Source organism: Capra hircus, chromosome 12, assembly GCF_001704415.2.
Source record: "Capra hircus breed San Clemente chromosome 12, ASM170441v1, whole genome shotgun sequence".
NCBI classification, from domain to species: domain Eukaryota; kingdom Metazoa; phylum Chordata; class Mammalia; order Artiodactyla; family Bovidae; genus Capra; species Capra hircus.
In genome coordinates, this window is record NC_030819.1 from 15,316,680 (window position 1) to 15,338,274 (window position 21,595).

The 21,595-nt window shown below is 40.8% G+C and overlaps 1 protein-coding gene across 2 annotated transcripts in view; it reads right to left on the bottom strand.

The window, feature by feature from the left end:
* The window catches only part of LOC102180583 (multidrug resistance-associated protein 4-like), a 171,679-nt gene that overhangs the window by 36,375 nt on the left and 113,709 nt on the right, over positions 1-21,595 (bottom strand). For both annotated transcript variants that reach the window (XM_018056323.1, XM_018056322.1), the window contains 2 exons: positions 13,872-13,972; positions 12,388-12,579 (listed from right to left, as the gene is read on the bottom strand). In XM_018056323.1, coding sequence (XP_017911812.1) covers positions 12,388-12,579; positions 13,872-13,972 — 293 coding nt within the window. The remainder of the gene's footprint in view (positions 1-12,387; positions 12,580-13,871; positions 13,973-21,595) is intronic.

Below are 21,595 nucleotides of genomic sequence, written 5' to 3' on the forward strand. Positions count from 1 at the left end.
AAGAATACTAGAGTGGGTTTCCCTTTCCTACACCAGGGGATCTTCCTGACCCATGGATGGAAACTGGGTCTCCTGCTTTGCAGGCAGATTCTCTACCATCTGAGCCACCTGAGAAGCCCAACTGCAAATTTTCTGAAGGAAGCTTTCCAAGACATGATTTCATCTCTACTGAAAATCTGGAATTGATGAGAGTGTAAGAAATGCTTGGGTCATTTGCAAATGTAAAGTTTTAAAACATCTGACTTTAAAAAAGAATAACTAAATCTTTCTGAGCAATAGAATCAGAATGCTTAGAACCTTTCATGTTTTCTGATTTGAAAAACTCTGAAGTTTCACATCTTTGTCGGTGAAATCAGTCATGGCATTTCAAAAAAGAATTTATCTTTATAGAGATTAAACATAGGAAAAATGGGTTCAGCAAATTTTATTATCTTTTAAAGATAATACAGTGACTATAAGACATTTTGGTATTGTTTAGTAGTGTTCGACTATTTGCAACCCCATGGACTACACCACGCCAGGTTTCCCTATCCTTCACTATCTCCTGGAGTTTGCTCAAACTCATGTCCATTGAATCAGCGATGCCACCCAACCATCTCGTCCTCTGTCGTCCCCTTCTCCTGCCTTCAGTCTTTCTGAGCATCAGGGTCTTTTCCAATGAGTTGGCTCTTCATGTCATGTGGCCAAAGTATTGGAGCTTCAGCGTCAGTTCTTCCAATGAATATTCAGGACTGCTTTTCTTTAGGATTGCCTGGTTTGATCTACTTGCTGTTTAAGGGACTCCCAAGAGTCTTCTCGAGCTCCCCAGTTCAAAAGTATCAATTCTTCAGTGCCCAGCCTTACACAACCCTTACATCCGTATATGACTACTGGAAAAACCATAGCTTTGACTATATGCACCTTTGTCAGAAAAACAATGTCTCTGCTTCTTAATATGCTGTCTAGGTTTATCATAGCTTCTCTTCCAAGAAATAAGCATCTTCTAATTTCACGGCTGAAGTCACCATCCACGGTGACTTTCAGAGCCTAAGAAAATAAAGTCTATCACTGTTTCCATTGTTTCCCCATCTATTTGACACGAAGTGATGGAACCAGATGCCATGATTTTAGTGTTTTGCGTGTTGAGGTTTAAGCCAGCTTTTTCACTCTCCTCTTTCACCTTCATCAAGAGGCTCTTAGTTCCTCTTTGCTTTCTGCCATTTGGGTGGTACCATCTGCTAATCTGAGGTTACTGATATTTCCCCTAGCATGTTGATTCCAGCTTGTGCTTCATCCAGCACAGCATTTTGCATGCTGTACTCTGCATGTAAGTTAAATAAGCAGGGTAACAATATACAGCCTTGAGGTACTCCTTTCCCAAATTTGAACCAGTCCATTGCTCCATGTCTGGGTCTACCTTTTGCTTCTTGATCTGCATACAGGCTTCTCAGGACATTTTGTACCTTATGTTAAACCCTAATTCATATAATATAGATGGGCCATTCTCTGCATACAGGCACGTCATAGTGTGTATATATGTGGCTTATGTGTTCTGTGTACATGCAGGCTTCAAAATTATTTTGCGGTTGGCTCCAGACCACCTTAACACATGAATATCAAAATAAAGCAAGTTATATGAATGTTTTCCTTCTCTGTGCAAATAAAAGTTACATTTATATTGTATTGTAGTCTAATGATGTACAGTAGCATTATATATAAAAAATGTACATACCTTAATTTCCAATACTTTATTGCTAAAAGAATGCTAACCATCTAAGCATTTATAGTATAGTAACATTAAAAACTGGAGAAGGCAACGGCAACCCACTCCAGTACTCTTGCCTGGAAAATCCCATGGATTGAGGAGCCTGGTAGGCTGCAGTCCATGAGGTCGCGAAGTCGGATACGACTGAGCGACTTCACTTTCACTTTTCACTTTCATGCATTGGAGAAGGAACTGGCAACCCACTCCAGTGTTCTTGCCTAGAGAATCCCAAGAACGGGGGACCCTGGTGGGTTGCCGTCTATGGGGTTGCACAGAGTCGGACACGACTGAAGCGACTTAGCAACAGTAGCAGCAACAACATTAAAAACCACTGATAATATTCTGAGAAATATCCTGATAAACCAGGATAATAAATATAATAATAATGAAATGGTTTGAAATACTGCAAGAATTATCAAAATGTGACAGAAACATGAAGTGACCAAATGCTCTAGGAAAAATAGTGCCAATGTAATTGCCTGACATAGTGTTGCCATAAATGTCCCCTCCTTTTTTTTTTTTTTTTTTAAGCATTATCTGTGAAGCACGGTAAAACAGGTGGACCTGTATTTCCGAGTGTTCTTATACATAAATCAACACACATCAGGACACAGGTGAGAACTGATCTGTGAGAATGTGCATATGTTCCTATGCTATCAGCTCCATTGAAACTGATCCATGTGTGCAAACAGGAACATCTATAAACTTTGGGCAAATGGACTAAGATAAGTAGGGGCACCAAGGACTGCTCATGAGCACAGGACTGTGAGTTCCAAACTCCAGCAAAGAAAACCAGGGGACTTGCCTGCAGCTCAGTGGTTGAGATCCTGTGCTTCCACTGCAGGAGGCGTGAATTCGATCCCTGGTCAGGGAACTAAGATCCCACAGGCTGCATGGCCCCAGACCCCCAAAAAAAGAAAAAGGCAACTCCAAGAAAACCTGACTCTGATTATTCCTAGAGTTCAGTCATCAAAGCAATAGTCTGAATGTCTTTCCTGGGTAAGCAAAGGGTTTTACCAATTGCCCATGGAGAGTTTCACCAGTATCAGTAAGCTCACATTCTTGAATCTAAAGACACTTGAGGGCTTCCCTCATGACTCAGTGGTAAAGAAACTGCCTGCCAATGCAGGAGACATGGGTTCAATCCCTAGTCGAGGGGAATCCCATATGCTGTGAAGCAACTAAGCCCATGTGTCACAACTATTGAGCCTGCTCTCTAGGACCCAGGAACCATGACTATGAGACTACATGCTTCAACTTTTGAAGCCCTCACACTCTATAGCCCACACTCCTAACAAGAGAAGACACCACAGTGAGAAGCCCACATACAGCAATTAGAGAAAAGCCCGAGAAGCAACAGAGACCCAGCCCAGCCAAAAATAAAGAAATAGATACAATTATAAAGACACTTAAAGAAAATCTTCTGTTATTTGCTTACAATGGCCCCTTTCTGTTTTTCCAACCAGGTTGGTCTCTGATGATGACACAACTTGTTAGACACTTGCTCCTGGATATCTCTTCACATATCAAACTCAACATAATCAACACCCAGTGCTCCACACAAAACAACCCCTTCATCTGTCTTCCCCACTTTACTCTCATTATATCTTTCCTAGGTTCACAGTGTTTAAAAATCAAATTAAAATAAACTCTTCCCTTAATCATAATCAGTGCAAATGAATTTGAAAAGTAAATAAGCACTAGCTATACCCCAGCACTCTGAAAAAAAAAATTCGTAAAATGCTTTTACTTTCTAGGCTTCTGTATGTATTCTTTTCGTTGTTGTATTTTTTTGATATGTGTTCTTAAAGATACAAGCTCACATATTTAAACAAAATGGGATTAATGTGAACATACTGTTATATGTGTTTTCATTTTGTATTTCATAAAAATATTTATTTTAATGGTTGCATAATATTATACTACATGTTGAGAGGGTAACAGACAGGAAGGCCAGGGGTCTCCAAAGGGAGGAAATAGGCTGCAAGTGTCAGACATTTTTATCTCTTTCTTAAGCAGCAGGAGGAAACAAACTAGTGATATATCCACAACCACCCCCACCACCCCCCCCCCACACACACACACATCATACAAACTTAAAAGGAGATTTCTCTTAAAATACTGTGTTGCCATAATGACACCTGGTTCCACCTGAAGTTAACTATTCTCAAACCTTGAGTTAACCAATGCATTCTTCTTATGGAAATATTTGTCTTAAGCTATGTTAACATACATGCATTTACCCTAGACTCTGTCTTCAAGGCAGTTCTGCCTAATGGCTCAGAACTGACTTGACAAACCAGTATGTTATGCTCAGACATTGTTCCCCTAATCTATGTAAATGAAACTATTTGTATGGTAATGTGCCTTTCTACAAGATTCAAGTCAATAGTTTTATGGCCTGGGATGACTCCTCTGGTGCCAAGATTATCCCAAAGTACATCTTATAGATGAGGGGCCTGGTGCCCTTCTGAGTTTTAAGGCATTCTTTTCTTTCATTAACAGACTGCTAGTGATTATATGGGAGAAGGCAATGGCACCCCACTTCAGTACTCTTGCCTAGAAAATCCCATGGATGGAGGAGCCTGGAAGGCTGCAGTCCACGAGGTCGCTGAGGGTCGGATATGACTGAGCGACTTCACTTTCATTTTTCACTTTCATGCATTGGAGAAGGAAATGGCAACCCACTCCAGTGTTCTTGCCTGGAGAATCCCAAGGATGGGGGAGCCTGGTGGGCTGCTGTCTATGGGGTCACACAGAGTTGGACACGACTGAAGCGACTTAGCAGCAGTAGCAGTGATTATATGACATCCAGCTAAAAACTAGCAGGGGGTACTCTTTCTGCCCCCTTCTGATGCCTATGTCAGAAGCTGTCTCTGTTTCCTCTATACTTTAATAAAACTTTATTACACAAAGCTCTGAGCAAACAAGCTTTGTCTCTGGCCCTGGATTGAATTCTTCTCCTCCAGAGGCCAAGAATCCGAGCGTCTTTTCGTGGTTCAGCAACAACCTTTCAATGTGATCATTTATTTAACAAATCCTCTACTGCTGGATATGTAGGCAGCATCAAATAGTTAGCTATTATAAATATTCTGTGTTAAATATCCCTGAAGCTAAATATTTGCAAACAACCTTAATCATTTCCTTCACAAAAATTCTCAGATATGGTATAGCTGAGAGTCATGTATGAACCCCCTGGAAAGCAAGGAGATCAAACCAGTCAATCCTAAAGGAAATCAGGCCTGAATATTCATTGGAAGAACTGATGCTGAAGCTCCAATACTTTGGCCACCTGACACAAGGAGCCAACTCATTGGAAAATGCCCTGATGCTGGGAAAGATTGAAAACAGGAGGAGAAAGGGATGACAGAGGATGCTATGGCTGGCTGGCATCACTGAGCATGAACTTGGGCAAACTGCAGGAGATGGTGAAGGACAGAGAAGGCTGGTGTGTGTCAGTCCATGGGGTGGTGAAGAGTCAGACACGACTAGGCGACTGAACAACAACAACAAAGTATGAATACTTTCAGAGGAAGCTGTTAAGCTGCTAACCTACCCTCCAAAAGTATGATACGATTTTCTACTACCACCCATTCCCCTGCACGTTCACAAATCCAGGTGTTATAGCTTTGTTTTAATCTACATCAATTTGATCCCAAAAAGTGGAATCACTTTCCCAGGATGTCTTGCTGGAAGCATAACAGCTCCTGGCTCCCTGCCCCCTGCACCTGCCCCCTCTGGTCCATGAGCTCTCACTTCTCAGATTAAATTCCTGATTGCCAGCTCAGCACCCAACACTCCACCCCAGGATGTGTCTTCTACAAAACTGTCCTCTCTAACCTCTCCATCCTTCATGTACACGAGTCAGCTTCCTAGGCATCACTAGGTAGTGGTTAAGGTTGAATGCAAAAATGTGTGTTACACACCTAGTAGTTCATTTTCCTGAATGCTTTGCAGGTGTCAATATGTGAACCATGAGCTTCCTGATGTTCAACCTGGTTTTAGAAAAGGCAGAGGAACAAGAGATCAAATTGCCAACATCTGCTGGATCATGGGAAAAGCAAGAGAGTTCCAGAAAAACATCTATTTCTGCTTTATTGACTATGCCAAAGCCTTTGACTGTGTGGATCAAAATAAACTGTGGAAAATTCTGAAAGAGATGGGAATACCAGACCACCTGACCTGCCTCTTGAGAAATCTGTATGCAGGTCAGGAAGCAACAGTTAGAACTGGACATGGAACAACAGACTGGTCCCAAATAGGAAAAGGAGTACATCAAGGCTGTATATTGTCACCCTGCTTATTCAACTTCTATGCAGAGTACATCATGAGAAATGCTGGACGGGAAGAAACACAAGCTGGAATCAAGATTGCTGGGAGAAATATCAATAACCTCAGATACGCAGATGACACCACCCTTATGGCAGAAAGTGAGGAGGAACTAAAAAGCCTCTTGATGAAAGTAAAAGAGGAGAGTGATAAAGTTGGCTTAAACTCAACATTCAGAAAACGAAGATCATGGCATCTGGTCCCATCACTTCATGGGAAATAGATGGGGAAACAGTGGAAACAGTGTCAGACTTTATTTTGGGGGGCTCTAAAATCACTGCAGATGGTGACTGCAGCCATGAAATTAAAAGATGCTTACTCCTTGGAAGAAAAGTTATGAGCATCCTAGATAGCATATTCAAAAGCAGAGACATTACTTTGCCGACTAAGGTCCGTCTAGTCAAGGCTACGGTTTTTCCTGTGGCCATGTATGGATGTGAGAGTTGGACTGTGAAGAAGGCTGAGCGCCGAAGAATTGACGCTTTTGAACTGTGGTGTTGGAGAAGACTCTTGAGAGTCCCTTGGACTGCAAGGAGATCCAACCAGTCCATTCTGAAGGAGATCAACCCTGGGATTTCTTTGGAAGGAATGATGCTAAAGCTGAAACTCCAGTACTTTGGCCACCTCATGCAAAGAGTTGACTCATTGGAAAAGACTCTGATGCTGGGAGGGATTGGGGACAGGAGGAGAAGGGGATGACAGAAGATGAGATTGGCTGGATGGCATCACTGACTCGATGGACATGAGTCTGAGTGAACTCCGGGAGTTGGTGATGGACAGTGAGGCCTGGCGTGCTGCGATTCATGGGGTCGCAAAGAGTCGGACATGACTGAGTGACTGAACTGAACTGAACTGAGGTCTTCATTCACTGGATCAGGGCATCATGCTTTCGCTTATGCTGGTCACACCTCCTGAAATGTCTTTCACATGCATTTCCACCTACCGAAACCCTAACCACACACCACTAAGTCTGTCTCACATGTCTAATTCCTTGAAAATGCTCTCCCTGTCCCCTCATGTGGGCTTGTTCCAACTCTAACAGAAGTTATGTCATTTTTAATAAACATCTACAAAAATTATGACCTCGTTCCAGCTTGCAAAGCTAATATAGTCATTTTCTTGTTTCTTCAACCAGACTGTTTAATTTGACAATAGGATCTCTAGTGGACCTGACTTTTTCTTATTTGTATTACCTGTGGTGTCCTGAGACAAAGAAACTTCCATGGGAGCTGAGATTTTAAACTCAGGCCAGAGAAATTTATGGAAAATCTATTACCATATTATTTAGGTATTAGATAAATCAGAGACAGACACAGCAGATTGATCCTACAGCCATAAATACTTCAAATGGCCAACACCTCATCATCATGGGACAGACAACAGCTTCCACAGAGTAAGTGGTTATGGTCATTTTACACTCTATGAAAACAATGACCATTTTTTTCCAAGCATTTACTCTGGGTGCTTTACATGTCTTATCTTGTTTAAGTAGTTTACATCAACCCTACAGGTTACAATCTATCACTTCCATTTTATGTAAGAAAAGATTGAGGCTTAGATGAATTTGTCTGAATATCAGAGCCCATAAGTAGCAGGATGGGACTCAAATCCATGTCTGTTGGACTCTCCATCTGCTGATGGGTCCCTGACACATTATCATGTCCTTCTGTGCAGCTAGAACAGAGGAAGTGGGGAGAGGTGTCATTGCAGTTAAAGGAACAGGCCTACCATAGAGATCTTACCGTCAGAGAGTTAAAGCATGATGTGGACACAGGCATACATGTGGTGAGTGAGAGCAAAGACGGTACCTGAGGGTAGGTGGACCAGCTGTCAGCCGAAAGACCCAGCACCCACAGCCGGATTGAGAGAGAAACCTGCAGTTAAGTGGGACACATGATGCCTGGGGAACAAGCTAAACAGACCTCATGCCCTGCTTGGGGCAGCAAGACTCATTTTGATCCCATCAGGTGGTGAAACAGCCACACATACACTGCTACACGGGGCTGTCTCTGACTCCAGGTCCAGGCATGGCTGAGCCTGTGGGAAATCTCTCCAGTCCCTTCAGGAAGCTGGTGCGGGGAAGAACAGACAACAGGATGAAAACTGTCTGTAATGAAGACAGACTCCACTGGAAAGATGCAGATTATAATGCAAAGGTGCAATTTACAGAGCATCAGTTCAGTTCAGTTCAGTTGTTCAGTCATGTCTAGCTCTTTGCAACCCCATGGACTGCAATACACCAGCCTTCCCTGTCCATCACTAACTCCCGGAGCTTACTCAAACTCATTTCCATCAAGTCGGTGATGCCATTCAACCATTTCATAAAAACATAAAAGTAAGTAAATCTAGTGGCTCAGAACATTCTAGAGCCTCTTGCTCAGTCACCGCAGAAATCTGGGAATTCTTGAGTTCAATTTCAAACTGTCAAAGGACATTTCTTGGGAATCACAGGTTATCACTCATCAAAAACTGCCCATGGGAGAGAAAGGAGGTCATGTTCACATGCAAAGCTGAGTCAAGAGGTCTGCGTGAGCCTGAAACTCTGCATTTCTAAGAAGATCCAGGTGCTGCTGACCCTGGCACCACTGTCTGAGTCACAGGGAACTAGAAGCCAGCAGGAAAATGGGGGCAATCTGGGAGTGAGGTGAGCAGTTTTTAAGAAAATATTACATAAAAAGGAAAAATGTAGGAAACTAACATTTTTGTACGTTATACCATGGTCTACTAAGCATCTGTGAAAATATATCATCCAAATAATAGCTGTGAGCAAAAGCAAAGCAAAATCAATCTATCTCGAGAGCTGGAAAATACTTTATTTCCCAGGACTCTCTAAAATAATCAAATCAACCACAAAATCATCTAAATGAAAAACACAGCCCATGTTCAGACTCTCACCAGGAAGTCTACGGTCCTATTTACCTCATGTTGATTTTTTTTTTTTCCTCTTTGTCTGTGCTGGGTCCTGACTGATTTGCACAAGCTGTCTCTAGCTGTGACAAGAGGGGGCTACTCCCTGTTGCAGTGCACTGGCTTCTCACTGAGGGGACGTCTATTGTTGCTGAGCAAATACTTCAGGAGTTATGGCACATGGGCTCAGTAGTTGTGGTTCAGGGCTTAGTTGCTCGGTGGCATGTGGAATCTTCCCAGACCAGGGATTAAACCAGTGTCTCCTGCATTGGCAGGGAAATTCTTATCTACTGCACCACCAGGGAAGCCTTAGTTCTTTGCTTTAACTTGCTATTTCTTCTGTGAATTAAAATCCTGCATACTACCTACTATAGTTTCCTAGTGACTCTAACTTCCAAGAATCAGGACAGAAGAGGAAATGACGGAAAGAGAATAAAGCTCCCAGTCTACTGGGCTGGCTCATTCCCATGTCCCCTGCCTGCCTTCACCCCACCCCCAACAGCCTCTCTCAATCAAATTCAACATCAAAGAGGTGTCCTAGAGTTGCGGGGGATGGGACAGTCAGAAGAGGGAACCTGGGATGTACACACGTGGGTTGAAATCATTTCATGTACACACTGCCTGGGTATCATCTCCAAACACAGAAATGAAGCTAACAGTGATACCGTGAGTGGACCAAGGCACAGATCAAAAGTCAAGTTATTGATTCAGTCTCCAAATTCAACTTTCCCTCAAACATTTTAGAATCTCGATAATCCTATGACTTGCAGGTTTTAAGAAGGGAGAATAAGAATCTGTTATGTTCCCATGTTGTACTACAAAGTATCTTAGATAATTCATATTTTATGGCTTTGGGGAAAATTTAAGACAAGTGCAGGTGAACAGAATTATATTTACAACAGAAAATCTTACAGACACACTATCTGAGAGTAAGTAAACATCACCTACAGTGCTCTCAGGGAAAAGATTCTACCAGGACCTGGGGTTAATGTTTTCCTGACACAGCAGTTCACGTTTTTCCTGACCTACAATGGAACTAGAAATAATTAGGAGGGGGCTTTTGCCCTGTGACTAACTGAAACTGCTCCCTGGTTAGCATTTTGTCATTAAATTGAATATTCTTTCATGTTCAGTTCAGTTCAGTTGCTCAGTTGTGTCCGACTCTTTGCGACCCCATGAATCACAGCACGCTAGGTCTCCCTGTCCATCACCAACTCCCGGAGTTCACTCAGACTCACATCCATTGAGTCAGTGATGCCATCCAGCCATCTCATCCTCTGTCGTCCCTTTCTCCTCCTGCCCCCAATCCCTCCCAGCATCAGAGTCTTTTCCAATGAGTCAACTCTTCGCATGAGGGGGCCAAAGTACTGGAGCTTTAGCTTTAGCATCATTCCTTCCAAAGAAATCCCAGGGTTGATCTCCTTCAGAATGGACTGGTTGGATCTCCTTGCAGTCCAAGGGACTCTCAAGAGTCTTCTCCAATACCACAGTGCTAAAGCATCAATTCTTTTGTGCTCAGCCTTCTTCACAGTCCAACTCTCACATCCATACATGACTACTGGAAAAACCAGTAGTCACAAGGGTTTAATTCATTAAATTACAGCTACAGAGTTTTAAAGAATAGTTCTTTCAGTTATTGATGGAGTTGTCGTGTGTGTGTGTGTGTGTGTGTGTGTGTGCGTGTGTGTTGGTTCCTGCTTGCTCATACCTGTGTTACTCACTCACCGTCACAGCCAGCAGTCCCTCAGCACCCTCTATGTGCCCTGCAGAATGCCACTTTCTGGGATCAAAAATGAAAACAAGATGCCCCCTGATTTTAAAAAGCTTCAAGTTTCTGTGAGATACATATCTGAAGTTACAAAGCATGTCACAGGTGCTATCTTTTATCTTAATTCTGATAAAATTCAACTAACCATTTTTAAGTGGACAGTTTGGTGTTCAGTATGTTCACATTGCTGTGCAACCAAGCTTGAAAATTTTTTTTCTGCCCCGTAAAACTGAAATTCTTACCCATTAAGCAAACAGCTCTCCATTTGCCCTCCCCCAGTCCCTGGAGACCACCATCCTACTTCCTGTTTTTTTGCTTTTGACTACTCTAGGAATTTCACATAAATGGAATCAGAGTATTTATTTCTTTTGTGTCTGGCTTATTTCATTTAGCAAGATGTCATCAAGGTTTATCCACAGGTAAGAATTTTCTTCCTTTTTAAGGCTAAATCATAAGTATTTAGTTCCTTCCAACTTTTGGCTGCTATGAACATAGGTGTACCATAAACGCTATCTTAAAAGTATACATAACACACTAAGGAAGAACTGAGAGGCTCGAAGATGCATTAGAGTTGACTCAGAAAATGAGGAGATTTTCACCATCCAGATGACAGAGGGCTTGGGTCTCTGAGGCTGAGGGGCAGCGTGTGCACTGGGAACAGGGAGGACGTGGTGCTTTGAGAGAAACTACACCCGATCCGAGTGCAGGGGATGGTGTGTGTCAGACATACTGACTGCAGAGGGAGGTGGGGAAGAGCTTCCTACACCTTGTCTGTTCTGGCTTAGTATCTTCAAGACCCTGTCCTGGTCCCAGCTGAGGGCCTCAACTTAAGTGTGGAAGGAACATCACCAGCATACATGGATGCTGACAGGTCCAAGTCACAAGCCTCTCTGTTGTCTCCTACACGGATCTTCTCTGCTCCCTTCAATTGGCTTTTGACTTAGCCAATCTCTAATCCCTGCCTCCATCTGAGGCCCTGGTTCCTCACTGCTGATTGGGTCATTATTGATGCTCTTCTCTGGTGGACACAAGCTCACCCCACGGCCCCTGCTGGAGTGGACTTGAGGTCCGCTATTGTTCCAGCAGCAGCTCACACAGCCCAGTAAGGATCAGGTCTGTGCTAAAGAAAGAATCAGTTTGTGGGGGGGAGGGCAGGTGGTTGGCAGCTCAGTGTGGGTGAGTAGAGGACAAGGCTACAGGAAGGGCTAGGAATAGGGAAGGAGGTTGCAACCAGAGGGCACCATGGGAGGAAGAGAAGATTTCAGAAATAAAAACAAGAAAAAATGGAAAGGAATGAGATATTGCAGAGTTAGGGCCAGGAAGACAAAGCTGAGGTCCCAGACTTTGCATGAATAATCAGGTGTCACACATAGTGTCCTGAGTCAGATTAAGGTGGAGCCCTAGTCCCAGGGCCCATCAACCATCATGAGGGAGCTCAAAACACAGGGAAAAAATTGCTGGGATCCCCATCCATAGTCAGTTTCCAAAAAGGATTCACCTACAATGTCACTGATCAAATCGGCATCCATTAGGACAGACACACTGACAGATCCCCCTGACACACTGACAAGGAAGCCAAGAGCAGATGTGGTGCAAAATTTTCAGCTGGATTTTAAAAAGGCAAATGGATTAAACTAACCTTTAGTCCTGGGTGAATGTATGCATACACGTTCTTCAGTACCAGAGGCCCATCTGACTTATGCCTGAAGTTCACATTGATAAAGGAAATCAGTCCTTCGTTGGGCCAGGATGGTGGTGGACGATACCCGAGTTCCCAGGATGCTTCTTTCTCAAGGTCTGTGTATTCAATCACCCTTTCTATTGAAATCATCTGAAACACGTATGACATCACATGAGTTAGTATCAGAGGGTCTTGTTTATGGATAATCAGAGACTGTAAATGAAACCTTCTGCTTGCCTATGGTTCAGAACATCCCAGGTCTCAGCATCCACAAAGGACAGAAGTAGGAGTCTGATGAGGCCTTAGATGATTAGCAAACTTGTTCATCATCTTTAACACTTTTACTTACGACTACTTCCTTCAATTTTATATTAAAACTAAAAGAATTAGAGAAATGAATGGTAAAATTTTACTGATCTACCTTTTACATCTGAATAAAAAACAAGAGAATTTTTTCTATGAAAAGAACATTTATGGACACCAATCAGTATGTGTGGCTACAGAAGGGCCACGTATTACAGATGAGCAGAACTGGACAGTCATCAAACCTCATTTTAATAATCAGTCACTTTCTACTCTGTTAGAGGAAAGAAATGGAAAATTTTCATTTTTATTATTTTTCTCCATTTAGGGGAAGGTACAAATATTCAAAAGTGTTTAATTTACTTATTGACTAAGGCCTCTTAAACAACCATGACTCCACACTTTAGAGAGCACACTCTGAGAGGAAGCCTGTCCTGTCAGGAAGAAGGGCCACCAGCAAATTCAGGTGTTCAACACACACAAGAATAAATGCTAAAATGGGGAAGGGGTGAATGAACATAGTAAATAAACCTCAAAATACTGGATTCTTTTCTTTTACCAAAAATAAGGAACTACCCATTAAGAAACAAATATAAACAAACTGCTAAGAAATTAGTTTATATTGTCTCCAGAATTTCAGAACCTCCCTCCTACAGAAACATTTATTGTATTTGAAGACAGTTTGTGATAAATATAAAACCTTCAGTCATGGCATACATATGACTGAGAAAAATATGTATATATTTTATTTTACATTAACTCTAAGCACATGGAACATGAAAATGAAAGTCGCTCAGTCCTGTCTGACTCTTTGCAATCCCATGGACTGTAGCCTGCCAGGCTTCTCTGACCATGGGGATTCTCCAGGCAAGAATACTGGAGTGGGTAGCCATTCCCTTCTCCAGAGGATCTTCCCAAACCAAGGATTGAGTCTGAGTCTCCTGTGGCTCCTGCATTGCAGGTGGATTATTTACCATCTGAGCTACCAGGAAAGCCCTTAAGCAGATGGAGGATAATGTAAAAAACTTTGTAAAATTAAGTAAAAATAACAGTTTTTATTATTTTACATAAGATTTGCTTTTATGCCATTTAACAGCAAGGAGACCTGGAAAGGCTAAGAACAGAAAGATAAATATCACCATGTTCTCAACTTCGGCACTTTGCCTGACGCACCACTGGAACATCCCCGTGAGTGTGAGCGTGAGAGACAGGACCAGACCAACCTGCCTGAGATCCAAGGCTAAATGAGGAAGAAGAGGAATAGTCAGTCTCCTTATCAACCCCTCACACAGGTCCTTCTGTCACTCTACAAAGAAGACTCCTTTATTTTTATGATTTTTATTGGAATAAAGTTGATTTACAAAGTTGTGTTAGTTTCAGGTATACTAGAAAGTGAATTAGTCAGACATATATATGATCTGCTCTTTTAAAATTATTTTCCCATATACATCATTACAGAGTATTAAATAGAGTTCCCTATGCTATACAGTAGGTCCTTTTTAGTTACCTATTTTATATATAGTAGTGAGAAGACTCCTTGATAACACTGAAATTATTTGCATGTAATGATAGCATTACTAATAATACCACTTCCTGCTGTATGAGACAATACATTAAAAAAAATTTTTTTAAACCCACTATGCAGGATTTCCCTGGTGGTCCAATAGCTAAGACTCCGAGATCCCAGGGCAGGGGTTCCAGGTTCGATTCCTAGTCAGGGAACTAGATTCCACATGCCACAACTAAGAGTTCACTTGCTGGAACTAAAGTCCTGCCTGTCACAACTAAGACTGAAGATCCCGAGCGCCCCAACTAACACCCAGTACAGCCAAATGAATATGTAAAATTTTAAAAATATTATGAATTTAGGAAAAACTAACACAGTAATTGTTCAGTCACTAAGTCATGTCTGACTCTGTATCGCCATGGACTGCTGCACGCCAGGCTTCCCAGTCCTTCATTATCTCCCAGAGTTTGCTCAAATTCATGTCCATTGAGCTGGTGATGCTATCTAATCATCACACCCTATGCCACCCCCTGCCTTCAATCTTTCCCAGTATCAGGGTCTTTTCTAATGAGTCAGCTCTTTGCATCAGGTGGTCAAAGTATTGGAGCTTCAGCTTCAGCATCAGTCCTTCCAGTGAATATTCAAGGTTGATTTCCCTTAGGATTGACTGGTTTGATCTTACAAATAGTACAAAGGACTCTCAAGTGTCTTCTCCAACACCACAGCTTGAAAGCATCAATTCTTCAGCCCTCTCAGCCTTAATGGCCCAACATGTAAATCTGTTGACAACTCTTAGGCAACTACCTGAAGAAACATAGCTTTCACTTATACAAACCTTTGTTGGCAAAGTGATGTCTCTGCTTTTTATTTTATTATTTTTTTATTTTTGCTGTTTTATTTTTAATATAAATTTATTTATTTTAATTGGAGGCTAATTACTTTACAATATTGTATTGGTTTTGCTATACATCAACATGAATCCACCATGGGTGTACATGTGTTCCCGCTCCTGAACCCCCGTGCCACCTCCCTCCCCATCCCATCCCTCTGGGTCATCCCAGTGCACCAGTCCAGAGCATCCTGTATCATGCATCGAACCTAGACTGGCAATTTGTTTCACATATGATAATATACATGTTTCAATGCCATTATCCCAAATCATTCCACCCTTGCCCTCTCCCACAGAATCCAAAAGACTATTCTATACATCTGTGTCTCTTTTGCTGTCTTGCATACAGGTTTATCATTGCCATCTTTCTAAATTCCATATATATGTGTTGGTATACTGTATTAGTGTTTTTCTTTCTGGCTTACTTCACTCTGTATAATCGGCTCCAGTTTCATCCATCTCATTAGAACCGATTCAAATGTATTCTTTTTAATGGCTGAGTAATATTCAATTGTGTATATGTACCACAGCTTTCTTATCCATTCATCTGCTGATGGACATCTAGGTTGCTTCCATGCTCTGGCTATTATAAACAGTGCTGCGATGAACACTGGGGTACATGTGTCTCTTTCAATTCTGGTTTCCTCGGTGTGTATGCCCAGCAGTGGGATTGCTGGGTCATAAGGCAGCTCTATTTGCAGTTTTTTTAAGGAATCTCCACACTTTTCTCCATAGTGGCTGTACTAGTTTGCATTCCCACCAACAGTGTAGGAGGGTTCCCTTGTCTCCACACCCTCTCCAGCATTTATTGCTTGTAGACTTTTGGATCACTGCCATTCTGACTGGCATGAAATGGTACCTCACTGTGGTTTTGATTTGCATTTCTCTGATAATGAGTGATGTTGAGCATCTTTTCATGTGTTTGTTAGCCATCTGTATGTCTTTTTTGGAGAAATGTCTGTTTAGTTCTTTGGCCCATTTTTTGAATGGGTCGTTTATTTTTCTGGGATTGAGCTGCAGGAGTTGCTTGTATATTTTTGAGATTAATTATTGGTCAGTTGCTTCATTTGCTATTATTTTCTCCCATTCCAAAGGCTGTCTTTTCGCCTCGCTTATAGTTTCCTTTGTTGTGCAGAAGTTTGAATTTTAATTAGGTCCCCTTTGTTTATTTTTGCTTTTATTTCCAATATTCTGGGAGCTGGGTCACAGAGGATCCTGCTGTGATTTATGTCAGAGAGTGTTTTGCCTATGTTCTCCTCTAAGAGTTTTATAGTTTCTGGTCTTACACATTTAGATCTTTAATCCATTTTGAATTTATTTTTGTGTATGGTGCTAGAAAGTGTTCTAGTTTCATTCTTTCACAGGTGGTTGACCAGTTTTCCCAGCACCACTTATTAAAGAGATTGTTTTTTCTCCATTGTATATTCTTGCCTCTGTTGTCAAAGATAAAAAGTTCACAGGTGTGTGGATTTATCTCTGGGCTTTCTATTTTGTTCCATTGTTCTATGTTTCTGTCTTTGTGCCAGCACCATACTGTCTTGATGACTGTTTCTTTGTAGTAGAGCCTGAAGTCAGGCAGGCTGATTCCTCCAGTTCCATTCTTCTTTCTCAAGATTGCTTTGGCTATTCAAGGTATTTTGTATTTCCATAATATTCTGTCTAGATTTGTCATGGTTTTCCTTCCATGAAGCAAACGTCTTTTCATTCATGGTTACAGTCACAGTTCACAGTGATTTTTTGGACCCAAGAAAATAAAATCTGTGACTGCTTTCAATTTTACCCCAGATTGAACCAGATGCCATGATATTAGTTTTTTGAATGTTGAGTTTTAAGCCAGCTTTTCCACTCTGCTCTCTCATTTTCATCAAGAGGCTCTTTAGTTCCTTTTCACTTTCTGCCATTAGAGTGGTATCATCTGCATATCTGGGGTTACTGATATTTCTCACAGCAATCTTGATTCCAGCTTGTGCTTCACACAGTCTGGCATTTTGCATGATGTATTCTGCATATAAGTTAAATAAACATCATGACAATATATTGTCATTGCCTTGTCAGACTCCTTTCCCAATTTTGAACCAGTCCATTGTTTCACATCCAGTTCTAACTGTTTCTTCTTGACCTGTATACAGGTTTCTCAGGAGAAAGGCACAGTGGACTGGTATTCCTATCTCTTTCAGAATTTTCCAGTTTGTTGTGATCTACACAGTCAAAGCCTCTCACATAGTCAATGAAGCAGATGTTTTTCTGGAATTTCCTTGCTTTCTCTATGACCCAGTGAATGTTGGCAATTTGATTTCTGGTTCCTCTGCCTTTTCTAAACCCAGCTTGTATAGCTGGAAGTTCCTGTTAATGTACTGTTGAAGTCTTCTTTGAAGGAATTTGAGTATAACCTTACTAGTATGCAGAATGAGTGTGATTGCATGATTGTTTGAACATTCTTTGGCATTGCCTTTCTTTGGGATTGGAATGAAAATTGGCTTTTTCCAATCCTGTGGCCACTGCTGAGTTTTCCAAATTTGCTGGTATATTGAGTGCAGCACTTCAACAGAATCATCTTTGAGGATTTTAAATGGCTCAATTGGAATTCCATTACCTTCACTAGCTTTGTTCATAGTAATGCTTTGAAGTTAAGGCCCACTTGACTTCACACTCCAGGATGTCTTGCTCTAGGTGAGTGACCACACCATTGTGGTTATCCAGGTCATTAAGATATATTTTGTACAATTCTTCTGTGTATTCTTGTCACCTCTTCCTAATCTCTTCAGCTTCTCTTAGGTCCTTACCATTTTTTTCCTTTATCATATTAATCCCACCTGGATTGAGATACACTTGGCTGTATAATATAGGTGAAGATGTCATTGTTCAGATTTTTGTCCTTATATTTCAATTATAATTATGTAATTTCACTTTCTATGTCCAATGTAGTGGAAGTTGAAATCACAAAAACAAGGCAGTGGGTTCTAAGAGCCAGTGCTTTTAAATCTAAAATATTACTTTCATTTTTCCATTATTAAACACTGTGATTCAGGGTTATTGCTATGGATAGTGAGGGATGATGAATTCATGACACACATTCCAACAATTGCTCACCTGGGACCCACATAGTAATGGGGATACTGTTTTTGCCACAGAGAATCTTTCTCACCCCAGTACACCAGACCCCTACAACCAAAAGATCCACGTAGCCCCAAAGCTAAAACCTAAAACCTAAGCTGTATCTGGTTCTCTTCATCCAACTACAGAACACTACCTGGAATCTTCAGAAGGTAATCTTGCTACAGTTATGTAGGCCTCAACCCATTCAAAGAAAGAGAAAAAGATAAAAGATCTCAGTGAAGACCTACTGCAAACAAACAAGCAAACTACTCAAAGTAGTCTACAGATTCAATGCAATCCCTATCAAATTACCAATGGCATTTTTCACAGAATTAGGACAAAATTTACATTTTGTATGGAAACACAAAATACCATGAATAGCCAATGTAATCTTGGGAAAAACAAAGAAGAAAAATGAAGATAGGAGGAATCATGCTCCCTGTCTTCAGACTATACTACAAAGCTACAGTAATTGAAACAGTATGCTACTAGCATCAAAGACAGAAATATAGATCAATGGAACAGGACAAAAGTCCAGAGGTAAACCCACACATCTGTGGTCACCTATGGTAAAGAAGGCAAGAATATACAATGGAGAAAAGACAGTTTCTTAAATAATTGGTGCTGAGAAAACTGGGCAGCTACATGTAAAAGAATAAAATTAGAATGCTCCCTAACACCATACACAAAAATAAACTTAAAATGGATTACAGACATAAATGTAAGACCAGGCACTACAAAACTTAAATGAAAACAGGGAGAATGCTCTCTGACATAAATTGCAGCAAGCTTTTTTTTTTTTTTTTAAACCATCTCCTAATGAAAACAAAATAAAATAAAACCTAAACAAATGGAACCCAATTAAGCTTAAAAGCTTTTGAACAGCAAGGAAAACCATAAAAAATACCAAAGACAACCTGGAGAATGGGGGGGAAATATTTGCAAATGAAGTGACTGACAAGGGATTACTCTCCAAAATACACAAATGGTTCATTGCAGTTCACTGTTATAAATAAATAAATAAACAAACAAAAAAATTTCTAAAATGGACAGAATATTAAAACAGATATTCTTTAAAGAAGACATACAGATAGCCACAAAGCACATGAAAAGATGGCCAACATCTCTAATTATTAGAGAAATGCATATCAAAACTATGGTGAAAAAAAATGAAAAAAGCGAAAAACTACAGTGGGGTCTTACCTCGCACAAGTCAGAATGACCATCATCAAAAAGTCTATAAATAATAAATACTGAAGAGGATGTGGAGAAAAGGGAACTCTCTTATACTGTTGGTGGGAATGCAAACTGGTACAGCCACTAAGGAGAACAATTTGGAGGTACCTTTTAACTAAAAATAGAGCTACTATATGATCCAGTAATCCGACTCCTAAGCATATACCCAGAGAAAACCATAATTCCAAAATATACATCCACCCTTATGTTCACTGCAGCACTATTTACAATGCCAGGACATGGAAGCAACCTAAATGTCCATCAACAGAGCAATGGATAAGGAAGATGTGGTGCCATACATACAATGGAATATTACCCAGCCATAGCAAAGGGTGAAATAATGTCATTTGCAGCTACATGGCTGGACCTATAGATTTTCATATTGAGTGAAGTGAGTCAGAGAAAAATAGAATATGATACTGCTTATATATGGAATATAACAGAAGGCTACAAATGAACTTATCTATAAAACAGAAGTAGAGTAACAGATGTAGAAAACAAATTTATGGTTACCAGGGGATAAGGGAGGGGAGGGATAAATTGGAAGACTGGGATTGATACATTCATACTACTATATATAAAATATTAAAATAGATAGCTAATAAGAAACTACTGTAAAGTACAGAGAACTCTGTAATGACCTATATATGAAAAGAATCTAAAAAATAGTGGATATCTCATGAGAAACACTGGGCTGGAGGAAGGACAAGCTAGAATCAAGATTGCTAGGAGAAATACCAATAACCTGAGATATGCAGATGACACCACCCTTATGGCAGAAAGTGAAGAGGAACTAAAGAGCCTCTTTTTATTTTTTTTAATTTTTATTATTTTTTTTATTTATTATTATTATTTTTTAATCTTTAATTCTTACATGCGTTCCCAAACATGAACCCCCCTCCCACCTCCCTCCCCAATGAAAGTGAAAGAGGAGAGTGAAAAAGTTGGCTTAAAGCTCAACATTCAGAAAACTAAGATCATGGCAACTGGTCATCAATTCATGGCAGATAGATGGGGAAACAGTGGAAACAGTGGCTGACTCTATTTTTCTGGGCTCCAAAATCACTGCAGATGGTGACTAGCCATGAAATTAAAAGACGCTTACTCCTTGGAAGGAAAGATATGAAGAACCTAGACAGAGTATTAAAAAGCAGAGACATTACTTTGTCAACAAAGGTCCATCTAGTCAAGGCTATGGTTTTTCCAGTGGTCATGTGAGAGTTGGACTATAAACAAAGCTGAGCACTGAAGAATTGATGCTTTTGAACTGTGGTGTTGGAGAAGGCTCTTGAGAGTCCAAGGACTGGCAGTCCATCCTAAAGGAGATCAGTTCTGAATATTCATTGGAAGGACTGATGCTGGAGCTGAAACTCCAATACTTTGGCCACCTGATGTGAAGAGCTGACTCATTGGAAAAGACCCTGATGCTGGGAAAGATTGAGGGTAGGAGGAGAAGGGGATGACATGGTTGGATGGCATCATCAACTTGATGGACATGGGTTTGGATGTACTCCGGGAGTTGGTGGTGGACAGGGAGGCCTGACATACTGTGTTTCACAGGGTCACAAAGAGTCAGACATGACTGAGCAACTGAACTGAACTGATAGCAGACTGACTTTGCTATACATTTGAAACTAAGACAACAGGGTAAACAAACTAAACCCCAATAAAATTTAAAATAGAAATGAAAGAATGGCCTGGGCAAGCCAAAGCAGGGGCCCAAGGCACCACTGGTCTGCTGGAGCAGGCATGTTCATACCTGGTCTTTGCTCCTGAGGATTCCTAAAGTCAAAAACAGAAATTCTTTTCTAAATGACAATTCATTTGAAGTATTAATCAAAATGAAAATTACTAAAGAATTACATGCATCCCAATGTTCATGGGGTATGGAAAATGAATCTTTATAAAAGTGGATATAAGTATAAAAGATTCACTTGGCTGTACACCTGAAGCTAATACACTGTAAATCAACCACACACCAAAAAAAATTTTTTAATGGTCTCAACAAGGACCTACTGTAAATAAATAAGTAAATGGAAAAAAAGATAAAAGTTCTCATCAAAACACAAATGACTTCACATGGACCACACTGTGGATTCACATACTGCAGACACTTGAATACTATCCATTAGAAC